General features: G+C 37.4%; 1 protein-coding gene and 1 pseudogene across 1 annotated transcript; both read left to right on the forward strand.

Annotated features, from left to right (window-relative positions):
• Nucleotides 1-1,034: 1,034 nt before the first annotated feature.
• On the forward strand, nucleotides 1,035-2,026 carry LOC145109795 (putative membrane-associated kinase regulator 6; the record flags this gene model as incomplete). Its single annotated transcript, XM_079046950.1, has 2 exons — nucleotides 1,035-1,707; nucleotides 1,829-2,026. Coding segments are annotated over 2 exons (681 nt in total), but the record flags the coding sequence as incomplete, so codon positions are not given.
• Nucleotides 2,027-13,557: 11,531 nt separating this feature from the next.
• The window catches only part of LOC145104564 (cyprosin-like), a 31,538-nt pseudogene continuing 28,832 nt past the window's right edge, over nucleotides 13,558-16,263 (forward strand).

The raw sequence follows: 16,263 nt of genomic DNA on the forward strand, positions 1-16,263 counted from the left end.
TGGTGTTCCTGGGAGGAAAAAGGAAAATAAGAAGGAAATATGAAATTAGTATTAACGAGGGAGGAAATAAAATATTTTTAGCCGTCAACAATAAATTACTTTTACAAATAAAACATGTATATTTATACACTATTAGTTGAGCATGTGAAAGCACCTTTGATCAAAAGTGATATCATGTAATTTGTATGTATCAAAGAGTTTGTAGCTTAAAGATATCAACTATCAAATGATGTTAAAGATGACCAAAAGTTATAGGCTGTGAGTAATTCTAAGTCTTGTTGTAAAAGAAATAGATAAGTTAGGAGTAGATTAAGGGTTTTTACCGTTAAGAAAATGTTATTTGTATATGAATTCACGGTCTTGTGAAAAATGATACCGCAAGATAAGTGTTTTCATCATTTATTACAAATAAATTTAGGACCCAAAAACTAGATGAACCCATGACTGAAAACTAGTTTTATTTATACTTAATAATCATTACTAATTATTAGCCATTTGATTGTAATTAATAGACAAAATATTCCATTTTTATAATAAATTATTTTTATCAATAATTGAATATTTTTAATATACTAAATACTTAACCAAATATTGTCTTTAAAAATATTTAAAAAAATAGTTTGATGTATTTTACAACTCGTGATAAGCTAATAATAGAAGTCAAAAGGTTACTTTCTGTAAAATATATTTTTGTCAACTTTGGTTCATGGGTATGACAAAGAGACACAAAAATTCTAAGTTGTTTTTATAATAACATATTTATTTATATTTTATTGTTTTGAAACATTACCTTTTGTATTTTAAAACCATTGTTACTATTTATTGTTTAATACTGGATCTCTATTTATTCATATTAGCCGCTATATGTTTTTTGACGTAATCAATTATCTTTTATAAAATGATATATTCATGTTAAACTTGAATTAAAAAACATTATAACTTATATATAAAATCAATATAGAATAATAATACAAAAACCTAAAAAAGAACACATTTTCGCCTATATAAATGGTCTTTCATGATCATATGTCAAAACTATTATTCTTCCAACGAACACCATGGAAACCTCCCAACCTCTCACCATAGAAAGCTTCTCCTACTCTTGGTTAATCAATCAAAATCCTTCCCTCGACGAGATCTTCAACAACACCGACGAACACTACAGTAAACAAGAAAGCACAGACTCCTTTGTTAATTCACAAAGATTCCACGAAGAATCCCAAAATTTTCATTTTGATCTTCCATTTTCTATCCCAAATCTTGTACATGCCGATGAAATCTTTTTCAATGGACATATCATTCCTAGATCTGTCAGTCAGATAAGGCTATACTCGACTCCTGCTACACCTCTAGTTCACTTTCCACCCAAGAATCCTTCAAAAATTACAAAAAGTTACAGTCAACTTATAGCGAATTTGCGAGTATCTTCAAAAAGGATACTTGAAAAGTGTTTTAGCTTGCTTTTACCACGAAAAAGTACAAGAATTGTGGACAGTTCGACAAATCCGGTTTGTTTGCCATCTTTTGTGCTTACAAATGAGCGAACGAACAAGAGAATCGAAGGTGACAAGACCACATTCCGAAGAACGAAGAGTTGGAGTCACAACTCATCATACGGATCTCGTTTTTCGTGTTCGAAAAACAAATTGTGTGATTACAATGAAACATCAGTTCACGAGGCCATTGTTCATTGCAAAAGATCATTTGGTAATCTCTTTTAAATTATATATATTTACATCTCTAATAATATTATTATCTTATGTTATATATTGAGATGGTTTTAAATTAAAATTCTCATATTACATCATCTTGGCTATTTGATATGCAGAAAAGTGACGATATAAGCAGATGAACCCTTATCTAAGATTCAAGAAAGAAAAGCTCGTTTTTAGAAAGCTATATATGTAAACTAAGATTTCAAATTTGATTATTATTCAGATGCACAAAGGCATATAGACAATGATGCATATGAATTGTTGTGTTGCTTTTTGATATGTCACCAAATATACATAAAGGTTCTGGTTCATTTGATTTTGTATATAGCTTTGATCTTCTTTTTCATATATATATTTACACACGGCAGGAATTATTGTATAAAAAGACTAAAATGACCATAAATCATTGTTGAAGAAGACTAAAGATTCTTGGAACGCTTAAAATTAGTTTTGGTTCGATTTAAAACATTTATAACAATTCTACTCTACTGCATAAAATTTGAACTTAACATAGACATCCAAATATACAAAGGTGAGATTGTGATGGTTGTTTGTATAGAGTTTGGAAATGGTATGTTGTTTTAAATTATTTTGGAGGGAGGACGTTTAGAAGATGTGTAATCATGTGCAAAGCCTCTACCTAATATGTTGGGGAAGTTGTACAGATCATGCTTTCAGATTTATCTTTTTGTTGTAATATTTTTGGGAATGAAAAACGAACTTGCATTTCCTTTGAGTCAAAACAATCATAGAGGGAAGAGATGAAGGATTATACTAAAATGCCTTTACATCCAAACTAGTTTTTAAAATAAGCATGAAAATTAAAGCATCAAATATCTGACGAAGCAGATACACCCACATGAAATAAGGATAATGATCCAAAAAATGGCATAATGATTTATTGTATTAACACTCAAAACTGGAATGTCAACAAATCGGAATTACAAAATCAAAAACATATTTAACAATACACTCAACTCTACTAACTGGATTTTTAACATGTTTGCCTAATTGAAAACATGTCACATCCTTTATGATTTTCCTTTATTACAAGAAATAAATGAACCAATGATTGAAAAGCATGGTCATTAGGAAGATCTATATGTTGATGCCATATATATGTATATGTGACAAGAGGGAAAATATAACTAATATAGTCACATAGTAGAGGCCACCAGTGCGATCACATATGATAAAGGGTGGAAAGGTCTAACCTTCCTTAACCGGAAAAAAATAAATTCTCAAATTTAATATAACATTCTTAATTTCTTGCAAAATAATGAACAAATATAAGGTTTTTAATGATAATACAACTAATGGGGCATTTTGAAGGTGTAGGGGTAGTGAGGGTTGGCAAACTTAATATTCCCAATATATAACTAAAATAGATGTTCTAGTATATTTAATTCCATATTTGATGATTTCACCATTCTGACTAAATAAAACATTGTAATGTTGATAGTAGGATGCTAGTTTCACATTGTAATGTTGATAGTAGGATGCTAATTTCAGGAAAAAAGAATTTGAATCATAGTATGTTCTAGTACATCAATGTTATTCCAAATTTTGTATTAGCTAAAATAAACAAATCAATACAAGCACGTTGTTATTTCTTACATTTAACCCGTTAAAAATGACTTGGCAACAAAATGTGTTGTAACGTACCTCGCACATAGTTGGATTCTTCATTTGTTTTTCTCTTTTTAATAATTGTTCATGTATATCAAAACCCACACATAGTCAGATTCTTCATTTTTTTTAATAATTGTTCATGCATATCAAAACTTGAACTCGGGAAGGTAGGTTAGGGGCACTTCTATAATTTGAAACCCCTCTAGAAGTGTTACTCTCACCAATATCCACATTAAATGTTGAAAACACCAGTCTTTCTTGACCTTTTGACTCTAGGATGGGTCCTAAGGCATAAAAATGAGGTCCTTTGAGCTAGCTTGGTCCCTTGTTCTTTGTAGGAGGTCTTAATGGATTAAGACCATGTATTAAGCCCTTTTTGGACGACCAAAGTCTTAAAGTTTGAGACTTTATGGTTATAGAGTACTTTTGAGTCATGGATCTGAAGTTTGAGCTTAGGTGCTTAATCCATTAAGCACTTATGAGGATTTTAAGACTTGCGAGGGTACGCCCCGCGTGAGTGACGTACGCTCCGCGTACTGAGTCAACCACCCCTATGGTGGTCAATGTGAGGCGAAGTACGCCCAGCGTACCGAAGAGGTACGCCCACCGTACGCCTTCTTTTTGGGTTTTGGACTTTGGGTTTCGGGTATTGGGCCATCTGTTGGGCTTTGATACTTGGGCCCTAATGGACCATCTGGATAAGTATGTTTTGGGCTAAATAGAGGATGAAACCTTTGGATAAGGCCCAATAAGGGGTTTGGGCCCAATTTGAAAAATTGGGCCAATAATGGGCCTTGAAGTAATTGGGGCCTTTTGGATCAAAGATTTAGACTTGGGCCTTGGCCCATTTAGGGAACGGGTAAAGTGGACAATTACCCTATGTTTGGGCCCTTAGTCAAAAGTGGTATCCCAATTGTTGATTGGGTGTTTGTTTATTGTGATAGTTTGAGATTTTCCTTGAGTCAGCAGTCAGGGATTTCAGTGCAGCTTGACATTCGAGAGGTGAGTTTTCCTCACTATACTTGTGGGTCGAAGGCACCAATGTCGGCCCAGTGGATTGATATACTGTTATGCACGTTGCTATGTTGTTATAATCTGTTAGATCGGTATCCCGGTAGATAGGATAATGCTATGCTTAGTGGTCTGTTGAATCTTTTTGATTGACTATAGACTGTTATATGATTATATGTTATGTGTACACATTATTGGTTGGTGGCTGAGGCTTCACTTCTTTGTACGTAAGCCAATAGGTCGGGGCATTCCAACCCGATGGTTGAGGGCCTGGGGTATTCCAACCCGATGGTTGATTGGACCCATAGTATGTTGGCATTCCAACCCGATGGTTGAGGGCATGGGGTATTCCAACCCTGTGGTTGATTGGGCTCATAGTATGTTGTTATTATATTTGTGCTATTTGTTATGTATTGGTATTTTGGGGGAACTCACTAAGCTTTGGACTTACAGTTTTTGATTATGTTTCAGGTACCTCAGGATGATCGCGGGAAGGTGAAGACTTGATCGTGCACCTCCTCGTATTTTGTGTTATGATTTCTGGGAAAACTCTGATGTGAAACTTAATTTGAAAACGATTTGTAAACAATGATGGTTGTGGTTTGTTTTTAAAAGTTTAAATTTTTCATAAATTTTATGGTTGTTACAAGTTGGTATCAGAGCCTTGGTTTGAGGGAATTGGAGGAACACTCATGTGAATCCAGTCTCAAACTGAGGAAAAAGATTTTTAAATGATTTTCAAACAGTTTTCAAAATATTCAAGGAGGATGCGATATGTACGATCAGCCGGAGCCAGTAAGTGTGACATCCCCATTTTCACGGCTAGAAAAGACCGATTTTATTTATGCTTTATAAAAATCAGAGTACTTCTTTTGATAAAAATGTTGCGGAATTTGTTCCCAGTAAAACATGATAAATGCGTTATCAAAGCATTTCCGAAGAAATGTATTTTTATTCATTTTAAAACATTTGGGATGTCATTGTCAATACAGAAACATAAGCATAAACAGAACTTACATTCATTTACACTAGTGATCTACACCTCTTTAATCTCTCAGTGTAATGTAACTTCGTATCGGCACCTGTGATTCAAATAAGCTTGAGTGGGTCAGGTTGGGAAACCTGGTGAGTACATAGGGTTTTCAACCCACAATAATATTGTTAATTTGTTTCTTCACATAATACATGTCAAACAATTAACCCGATTGCCCATCCCCATTTTCTTCATTTAATATTCCCTAAAGAATTATCTTAAGGTTCATCTCCTATATCGTATTTACCTCTCATCTCTTTACATCACATTTCCTTATATGTTCGTTCCTAAGGACTTTTCCTGAGGATCATTGTCTACATCACATAATCAGTAATGATTCGGGGATTACCCCCTCAATACCCGCCTAGTAAGGGTTGGAGTATCATCGCATGAATATGTAGTTACAACATCGCCTGAACTCGTAATTCATAGTAAGGGTTAGAGTATCATCACATGAATACGTAGTTACAACATCGCCTGAACTCGTAACTCATCACCTACAGGTTATGAGCCTGCTGGTGTTTCCACGGGGTTGTCTAGAATAGTCCGTGGTCGCCATCTATACTCTGGTAGATGACTACATCTCCACATTGCCGGAAAAGGTTATGGTATCTTTCATCCTACATCCCCAATTCATCATGACATATCTATCCTCACCTAATTATCATCACCTTCCTATCATCACCTATCTCTCATCATTTTATTTCATTACACACCAACTATTTCATCTACCCATGTCATACCCAACATATTTGTAGATATAAAATACATATACAGTTTAAATCATTTTAAAACATGTATAAAATCATTCATCTAGCATAGACGGCAAGTATTCAGATAGTATGCACACATAGCACGTAATTTATATAAAATATTTCATATCTATGTGTAAGATGAAAGTAACTATGCACTCACTTGATAAGGCGGTGACTCGGTACTCGGACAGCGCTTCGTTTACTTTAAAATAATTTCCTTCGACGAAACCTAGTATTATTACCACTAGATTTTAGTCTAATATTTACCGTGACTAATTATTAGTCTTATTATTATTATTATTATTATTATTATTATTATTATATAAGCGTTTAAACAATATTTTCCAACCACTATGTACAGACAGGGGCCAGACATAAAACAACGGAGGGCAGGACCATTTTGGCATTTAGCACTTCTGAAATCCAACAACCCTATGCGGCCCTTTAAACCAGATTCCCCGTACCGCGAGTAGTTAAAAAGATATTATAACGACACTTATATAAGTCATAATAATAGCTCAAATATTTATTATAAGTTCATAATAACAATACTAATTTTAAATATAAGCTATATTAAATTAGGTAAGCATAACTTACTTACAAGTGAGTTTTAGCTAGGAGCCGGGCTCTGCAGGGGCAGAACTTCGTCGTTGTATCTTTCTAAGAAAGATTCGTGCAGCGCTTCAGCGCTCACCTTACTATACTAAAACTACAGAAAGAGAAGTCGAATCACGAGGGACCGAAATGCTCGGGGGATAAGAAGAGAAAGACTCTTGAATCAAGAGAATGGTGCAAGAAATATGAGAGTCCAAGCCTTTTATTTATAGTAATTGAATTTACAAAAACTACCCTCCATAATTACTTAATGACCTTATAGTTATATAAACGACTAAACACCCCTTTATAATACTATTTTAAATAGATTTATCGATATTTGTACTAAATTAATGTCGAAAGTATTCAACACTAGTCTTATAATGACCGCATCGTCGATACCTTTCTAATGATATATACATATGTATATATATGTGTACGTATATATCATTTATGCTTTATTTTAATACGTAAATAAGCTATTATAATTTGTAACTCGTTCATACGAACTCCATTTTTGACGCTCTTTATATCCACATGTAGGTGGAGACGTACTCTACAACTTTCATTTAGACTCCGTCGGCTAATTTTGACTTTATTTTTAAAGTTATATTTTTAACAGGCCGGGACAGGAAAAGTCCGTTAAAAATTCATAACTTCTTCATCCGACGTCCGTTTTCGTCTATATTTTTACCGTTGCGCTACTATTAATGATATCTTCAATTCTCATTTAGGTTGCGTTGGCCAAAAATCGATCGATCTAAAATTCGAATTTCGGGCCGTGCACTGCTATGCCAAATCTTAGAAAACTTATAACTTCTTCACACGAAGTCAGGTTTGGGCGTTCTTTTTTTTGTATGTTCTCGGTTTAACGTATACTACAACTTTTGTTTAGATCACTATGGCTAAAAATTCATCTATCGTAATTTCCCTATTTACGTCTCCCGGTGCCGTGCCGGTTTTGCCGTAAAACTTCGACGGGCCATAACTTCTTCGTTATAACTCAGATTTCGGCGTTCTTTATATGTACGGAACCCTTGTAACATATACTACCACTTGGTTAAGATTATTCCTTCTAAATAATATTCCATCAAAAACTCATTTTTGATGCTCATTGTCTTTAAATTGACTAGGCCGGATCTACGGGCGTTACAATTATCTCCCCCTTAGGATAATTACGTCCCGGAATCATCAACGAAACAGGGTTGTATAATGACTCCTTATGTTATCTCTTCGTCCTAGGTAATAACCGTAACTTCTATGTTGCTTCGAACGAGTATCTAACTCTTGGACTCCTTGACTGTAGGCGGTGCTCGATCTTGCACCTGCTCCCTATCTCACGTTAGACTCCAAATTATGAACTTCAAGTCACAATCTCGATCCTTACTCGATACTGCTTCTTCTTCTTAACAAGCTTAAGATAAGTTGTTTGATTTCCACAATAGACCGGTGGATCATGTTCCAATAACCTCTCATCGTGTGTCGCAACGCTTAGACTCAGGTCTCTTAGAGTCAAATTCCGGAACGGAATATACTTTCCTTCATGTTCTAATGTGATATAATCACATTTTAACACGTAACATTTCTAGCTACAAGCAACTATCACGATACCTCTACTGATCGCTTTGATTATCTTTTATTTCAATCTTCCGTCTTAAGTCAGATGCTACATCAAACTTGGTTCCCTGAACCACGTAACATACTCATCGTAGTCGGACTCAATTTGATATAACCACTAGGGTCGGAATAACAATCATCTTCTTAGTCATTACCGAAACAATGGTAACGACATACTTGAATAAAACGATATCAATTACTAGCTTCTTGGTAACCTTCTGACTTTCCCTGATCCAAGTGCGAGTCCTGTGCTTCCGATAGTATAGGCCTCTACTACCATTCACACCTACTCATACTCTTCCCAAGTATTGTCTCGCAAATTTCCAAGTTACTATCACAAAAACGATTTTAACACATAAAAATGTGTCCAATCAATCATAAAATTTTCCCTAGACTCTACTAGGACTTCTTCCATGCGTATCTTCAATCATCAATTCTACTTCAACTCGGTTGGTGATGGAAATGTCAGACGATGGGATAACTTCATGGATTATACCAAAAATATTTCTTTCTGCAAATCGAAAGTTTACTTCTCCCGTACTAGACGTATTATTTATTAGATGCATTCTAAAGGCAAGATATCACTCTTATGATATCTTCCAATAAGTACCATTCAGTATCGTAAGCCTTCTCATTTCCTCCATTTACTCAATTCACTACAAGTCTTCACCATGATGCTCTGTACACCAAAGCAATCGTTTGGTGTATTGAGACGAGAATAATGTTTAGACGCGTATTCCTCCTTATTACCTTGAAAAATTATATGCTAGTTCTAATATCGTAATTAAACGTTTAGAAATCTGAACACATAAAATTTCCAGATCCGGTCGGCAACAGACCATAGATCCGATCAAACGATAGCATAAAGCATCACAAATTACTAAGCACATAAAAGCATCTTAGGCATCTTCCCTAATTAAGCTAGTGCTTATGTCTATTCAGGCGTACTTCCTAAAATATATTAGACACACTCCTCACGATCATCGCTTAGCATTCTAAGTTTAAGTCTAGAAATAAATCCTTATTCCTAGTTCGCTTAAACGAATGCTCTGATACCAACTGTGACATCCCCATTTTCACGGCTAGAAAAGACCGATTTTGTTTATGCTTTATAAAAATCAGAGTACTTCTTTTGATAAAAATGTTGCGGAATTTGTTCCCAGTAAAACATGATAAATACGTTATCAAAGCATTTCTGAAGAAATGTATTTTTATTCATTTTAAAACATTTGGGATGTCATTGTCAATACAGAAACATAAGCATAAACAGAACTTACATTCATTTACACTAGTGATCTACACCTCTTTAATCTCTCAGTGTAATGTAACTTCGTATCGGCACCTGTGATTCAAATAAGCTTGAGTGGGTCAGGTTGGGAAACCTGGTGAGTACATAGGGTTTTCAACCCACAATAATATAGTTAATTTGTTTCTTCACATAATACATGTCAAACAATTAACCCGATTGCCCATCCCCATTTTCTTCATTTAATATTCCCTAAAGAATTATCTTAAGGTTCATCTCCTATATCGTATTTACCTCTCATCTCGTTACATCACATTTCCTTATATGTTCGGTCCTAAAGACTTTTCCTGAGGATCATTGCCTACATCACATAATCAGTAATGATTCGGGGATTACCCCCTCAATACCCGCCTAGTAAGGGTTGGAGTATCATCGCATGAATACGTAGTTACAACATCGCCTGAACTCGTAATTCATACTAAGGGTTAGAGTATCATCACATGAATACGTAGTTACAACATCGCCTGAACTCGTAATTCATCACCTACAGGTTATGAGCCTGCTGGTGTTTCCACGGGGTTGTCTAGAATAGTCCGTGGTCGCCATCTATACTCTGGTAGATGACTACATCTCCACATTGCCGGAAAAGGTTATGGTATCTTTCATCCTACATCCCCAATTCATCATGACCTATCTATCCTCACCTAATTATCATCACCTTCCTATCATCACCTATCTCTCATCATTTTATTTCATTACACACCAACTATTTCATCTACCCATGTCATACCCAACATATTTGTAGATATAAAATACATATACAGTTTAAATCATTTTAAAACATGTATAAAATCATTCATCTAGCATAGACGGCAAGTATTCAGATAGTATGCACACATAGCACGTAATTTATATAAAATACTTCATATCTATGTGTAAGATGAAAGTAACTATGCACTCACTTGATAAGGTGGTGACTCGGTACTCGGACAGCGCTTCGTTTACTTTAAAATAATTTCCTTCGACGAAACCTAGTATTATTACCACTAGATTTTAGTCTAATATTTACCGTGACTAATTATTAGTCTTATTATTATTATTATATAAGCGTTTAAACAATATTTTCCAACCACTATGTACAGACAGGGGCCAGACATAAAACAACGGAGGGCAGGACCATTTTGGCATATAATACTTCTGAAATCCAACAACCCTATGCGGCCCTTTAAACCAGATTCCCCGTACCGCGAGTAGTTAAAAAGATATTATAACGACACTTATATAAGTCATAATAATAGTTCAAATATTTATTATAAGTTCATAATAACAATACTAATTTTAAATATAAGCTATATTAAAATAGGTAAGCATAACTTACTTACAAGGGGGTTTTAGCTAGGAGTCGGGCTCTGCAGAGGCAGAACTTCGTCGTTGAATCTTTCTAAGAAATATTCGTGCAGCGCTTCAGCGCTCACCTTACTTTACTAAAACTACAGAAAAAGAAGTCGAATCACGAGGGACCGAAATGCTCGGGGGATAAGAAGAGAAAGACTCTTGAATCAAGAGAACGGTGCAAGAAATATGAGAGTCCAAGCCTCTTATTTATAGTAATTGAATTTACAAAAACTACCATCCATAATTACTTAATGACCTTATACTTATATAAACGACTAAACACCCATTTATAATACTATTTTAAATAGATTTATCGATATTTTTACTAAATTAATGTCGAAAGTATTCAACACTAGTCTTATAATGACCGCATCGTCGATACCTTTCTAATGATATATACATATGTATATATATGTGTACGTATATATGATTTATACTTTATTTTAATACGTAAATATGCTATTATAATTTGTAACTCGTTCATACGAACTCCATTTTTGACGCTCTTTATATCCACGCGTAGGTGGAGACGTACTCTACAACTTTCATTTACACTCCGTCGGCTAATTTTGACTTTATTTTTAAAGTTATATTTTTAACAGGTCGGGACAGGAAAAGTCCCTTAAAAATTCATAACTTCTTCATCCGACGTCCGTTTTCGTCTATATTTTTACCGTTGCGCTACTATTAATGAGATCTTCAATTCTCATTTAGGTTGCGTTGGCCAAAAATCGATCGATCTAAAATTCGAATTTCGAGTCGTGCACTGCTGTGCCAAATCTTAGAAAATTTATAACTTCTTCACACGAAGTCAGGTTTTGGCGTTTTTTTTTTTTTTTGTATGTTCTCGGTTTAACGTATACTACAACTTTTGTTTAGATCACTATGGCTAAGAAGTCCTCTATCGTAATTTTCCTATTTACGTCTCCCGGTGCCGTGCCGGTTTTGCCGTAAAAATTCGACAGGCCATAACTTCTTCGTTATAACTCAGATTTCGGCGTTCTTTATATGTACGGAACCCTTGTAACATATACTACCACTTGGTTAAGATTATTCCTTCTAAATAATATTCCATCAAAAACTCATTTTTGATGCTCATTGTCTCTAAATTGACTAGGCCGGATCTACGAGCGTTACAATTATCTCCCCCTTTGGATGATTACGTCCCGGAATCATCAACGAAACAGGGTTGTATAATGACTCCTTATGTTATCTCTTCGTCCTAGGTAATAACCGTAACTTCTATGTTGCTTCGAACGAGTATCTAACTCTTGGACTCCTTGACTGCAGGCGGTGCTCGATCTTGCACCTGCTCCCTATCTCACGTTAGACTCCAAATTATGAACTTCAAGTCACAATCTCGATCCTTACTCGATACTGCTTCTTCTTCTTAACAAGCTTAAGATAAGTTGTTTGATTTCCACAATAGACCGGTGGATCAGGTTTGGGCGTTCTTTTTTTTGTATGTTCTCGGTTTAACGTATACTACAACTTTTGTTTAGATCACTATGGCTAAAAATTCATCTATCGTAATTTCCCTATTTACGTCTCCCGGTGTCGTGCCGGTTTTGCCGTAAAACTTCGACGGGCCATAACTTTTTCGGTATAACTCAGATTTCAGCGTTCTTTATATGTACGGAACCCTTGTAACATATACTACCACTTGGTTAAGATTATTCCTTCTAAATAATCTTCCATCAAAAACTCATTTTTGATGCTCATTGTCTCTAAATTGACTAGCCCAGATCTACGGGCGTTACAGTAAGTAGACCCCAAAATACCATATTGTTGTTTGATATTATGTTATGTTAGAACAACATGCTAGTGATCTTCAGGAATCACATGATAGAATTGCTTGATTGTATGATGCCTGATAGCCTAAGACCTTTCTTTTATGGAATTGACATCATTACTATAGTTGCTTAGTGTATGCATCATGGTTATATATAACTAAGATCTTATAGCAAGAGAATGTTTTCGTCTTACTTTATATCTTGTTCTTGTTTGATGAAGGGCTTAAGGTAGGATCAGATATTTGTATTTCTATCGAGTCCAGTGTTATGTATGGCTAGCATACACGAGTGTTGCAGGGTTGGTGGAAGTTTCATGGATGAGTCGTATGTGGTCAACCGACCGGTCGTGAGATGTTCAGCATTTCCTTTAGGGAGTGAGGATCGAGTGTTCGTCTATGCTTATGAGTTTTGTTAGGGCGTTGTGATGATCCTTGAGACAAACACGGATAGGTGTGGAAGGTAGTGTGGGCCCGTACTACTAAAAGCTCATGACCCGTACGCGTAGCGAGAAGGTCACAACCCTAGGGCTTTATTGGGAGTTGGTTCCCCGATATGATATGTGGATTATCTGATATCTTCCTGGTGTATTTTCATTATGGTAACTAGGAGGCGAGTTGAGATTGGATCCGGATCGGGATCAGGTGCTGACAGGCAGATGGGATCAGATGATTTGGATGCTCAGATTAGGAGGATTCTTCGTGAGGAGGTTGTGGCCATTGTCCGGGATCAGATACCAGAGCTATTTGGGTCTATTAAGACCGCGATGATGGAGTATTTTGATGACAGATACGCAGCCGTTGCTGAGATTGCTGCTGCTGTAGCCGTGGTAGCTGCAGGTATTGGACCAGGTCGGGTATTTCAGTATCGGGACTTAGATAATACAAAGCCCCCCCCCACTTTCAACGGAGTTCAGGACCCAATCATAGCCATGAGGTGGCTATCTGATGTGGAGGGATGCTTCTTCACTTATTCATGCCCTGTTGACCAGAAGATCAGGTGTGCTCTGAACCTTCTATGGTCCGGAGTGAAGGATTGGTGGAGGCTCGCTACTAGTTCTTATTCTGCTGAGCAGAGAGCTGTTGTGTCATGGGAGCAGTTTTCTGAGATGTTCTGCTCCTGGTATGTTCCGCTGGTGGAGCGTGGGAGGTTAGCACAGGAGTATTTGGACTTGATACGGTTCTGAGACGGTGACAGAGATCACCAAGATGTTCACAAAGAGAGCTATGTTCTGCCCTGAGTTTCCTGCATCTGAGCAGGATCAGATGACCCGTTACTTGAGCATGCTCAAGACGGAGATCAGGCAGTTTGTTTCTACTCAGCGCTACAGTTCATTGTTGGAGATGCAGGAGGCCGCCAGGCGCCATGAGATTGAGATTGAGTTTCAGACTCAGGAGTCGAGACCTGCCCCGGTGCAGTCGCAGCCTGCGCCGAAGCGGTTCAGGGCTGCTGACTCCAGGCCGGGGAGTCATAGGGGTTGCACTTGTGGGAAGTGCGGCAAGGTACTTGATGGTGTTTTCGGTCTTCTTCGGGTTGCCACAAATGTGGCAAGCAGGGCCACATTGCGAGGGATTGTCGGCATCAGACTTCAGCTTCGGGCATCAGACTGTGTTACCATTATGATCAGGTGGGCCATATGAAGGCCCAGTGTCCCTTGTTAGCCACTAAGTCGGCGCAAGCTCCAGCGCCGGCTACTTTGAGGATCATTGACGAGAGTCATGGCAGGGTGGAGCCCTTGAGGGCTCGAGGTCGCGCTTTTCAGCTTACTGCCGAGGAGGCCAGGGTAGCACCAGATGTTGTGACTGGTATGTTTCTATCCCTTATCTTATTGATTACGTTTGTTTTATGCTAATATGTTTGTGCCTCTGATAGGTACGTTCTTAGTGAACTCCTTGCCTGCTCTTGTATTGTTTGACTCGGGTGCGAGTAGGTCCTTTGTCTCTCGATATTTTAGTACAGAGTTTTCTTTACCCATAGGGGAGTTGGAGTGTCCGTTGCGACTTTCTATTGCCAACGAACATGGGGTTCTGCTTCTTCAGTTTATTAGGGTTGCGTTCTAGAGATCTTAGGGGTATCCTTTCCGATCGATTTGATTTCGATCCCTATGGGGGATGTCTGTGTGATCGTGGGTATGGACTGGCTGAGCCGTTTCGGTGCCATGATTGACTGCAAGGGCCAGCGTGTGGTAGTTCGAACCCCAAGTGGGGGAGAACTGGTTATTTATGGAGAGGGCGCCAGGTTGGGTTTAGGGTTTTGTTCGGCAGCCAGGGCTCGGCAGTATATTCAGTACGGGTGTGTAGGTTATTTGGATTATGTGGTGGATACGCGAGTTGGGAATCAAGTGTCAGTTGCTGATGTTCCGGTTGTCAGAGAGTTTGCTAATGTATTCCCGGAGGAGTTACCCGGTGTGCCTCATGAGAGGCAAGTCAAGTTCAGGATCGACCTTGTTCCAGGTGCGGCCCCTATTGCCAAGGCACCATACCGGTTAGCACCGCCTGAGATGTAGAAGCTGTCATCTCAGTTGCAGGAGCTGCTAGGCAAGCAGTTAATCCGTCCGAGCAGCTCTCCGTGGGGAGCGCCGATTCTATTTGTCAGGAAGAAGGATGGTTCGCACCGGATGTGCATCGATTATAGGGAGCTGAACAAGTTAACGGTGAAGAACGTTATTACTTCCGCAGATTGATGATCTCTTTGATTAGTTACAGGGAGTATCTTGGTTCTCCAAGATTGATCTGAGGTCGGGGTACCATCAGGTCAGGGTGAGGGAGGATGTAACGCCCGCAGATTCAGTCTAGTCAATTTAAAGACAATAAGCATAAAAAATGACTTTTTGATGGAAGATTATTTAGAAGGAATAATCTTAACCAAGTGGTAGTATATGTTACAAGGGTTCCGTACATATAAAGAACGCCGAAATCCGAGTTATAACGAAGAAGTTATGGCCCGTCGAAGTTTTACGGCAAAACCGGCACGGCACCGGGAAGCGTAAATAGTGAATATACGATAGAGCGACTTTTAGCCTTAGCGATCTAAACGAAAGTCGTAGAAAACGTTAAAACGAGAGCGTCCATAAAAAGAACGCCCAAATCTGACTTCGTATGAGGAAGTTATGATTTTTCGAAGTTTCGGCTTAGCAGTGTACAGCCCGAAGTTCGAATATTAGATCGAGCAATTTTTAGCCGACACAACCTAAACGAGAATCGAAGATCTCGTTAATAGTAGCGTAAAGATAAAAAGACAGACGAAAACGGACGTCGGATGAAGAAGTTATGAATTTTTAACAGACCAATCCTGTCCCGGCGTGTTAAAAATATAAAGTTAAAATAAATTCAAAATTAGGTGACGGAGTCTAAACGAAAGTTGTAGAGTACATTCCCGCCTACGCGTAGATATAAAGAACGTAAAAAACAGAGCTCGTATGCGAGAGTTATGATTTTTAGAAGTCGGAAAGTGAATTTACGAAACTTATGCGAGA

This window comes from Lactuca virosa, chromosome 4 (genome assembly GCF_052849685.1).
Source record: "Lactuca virosa cultivar CGN04683 chromosome 4, Lactuca_virosa_CGN04683_v6, whole genome shotgun sequence".
Lineage (NCBI taxonomy): Eukaryota > Viridiplantae > Streptophyta > Magnoliopsida > Asterales > Asteraceae > Lactuca > Lactuca virosa.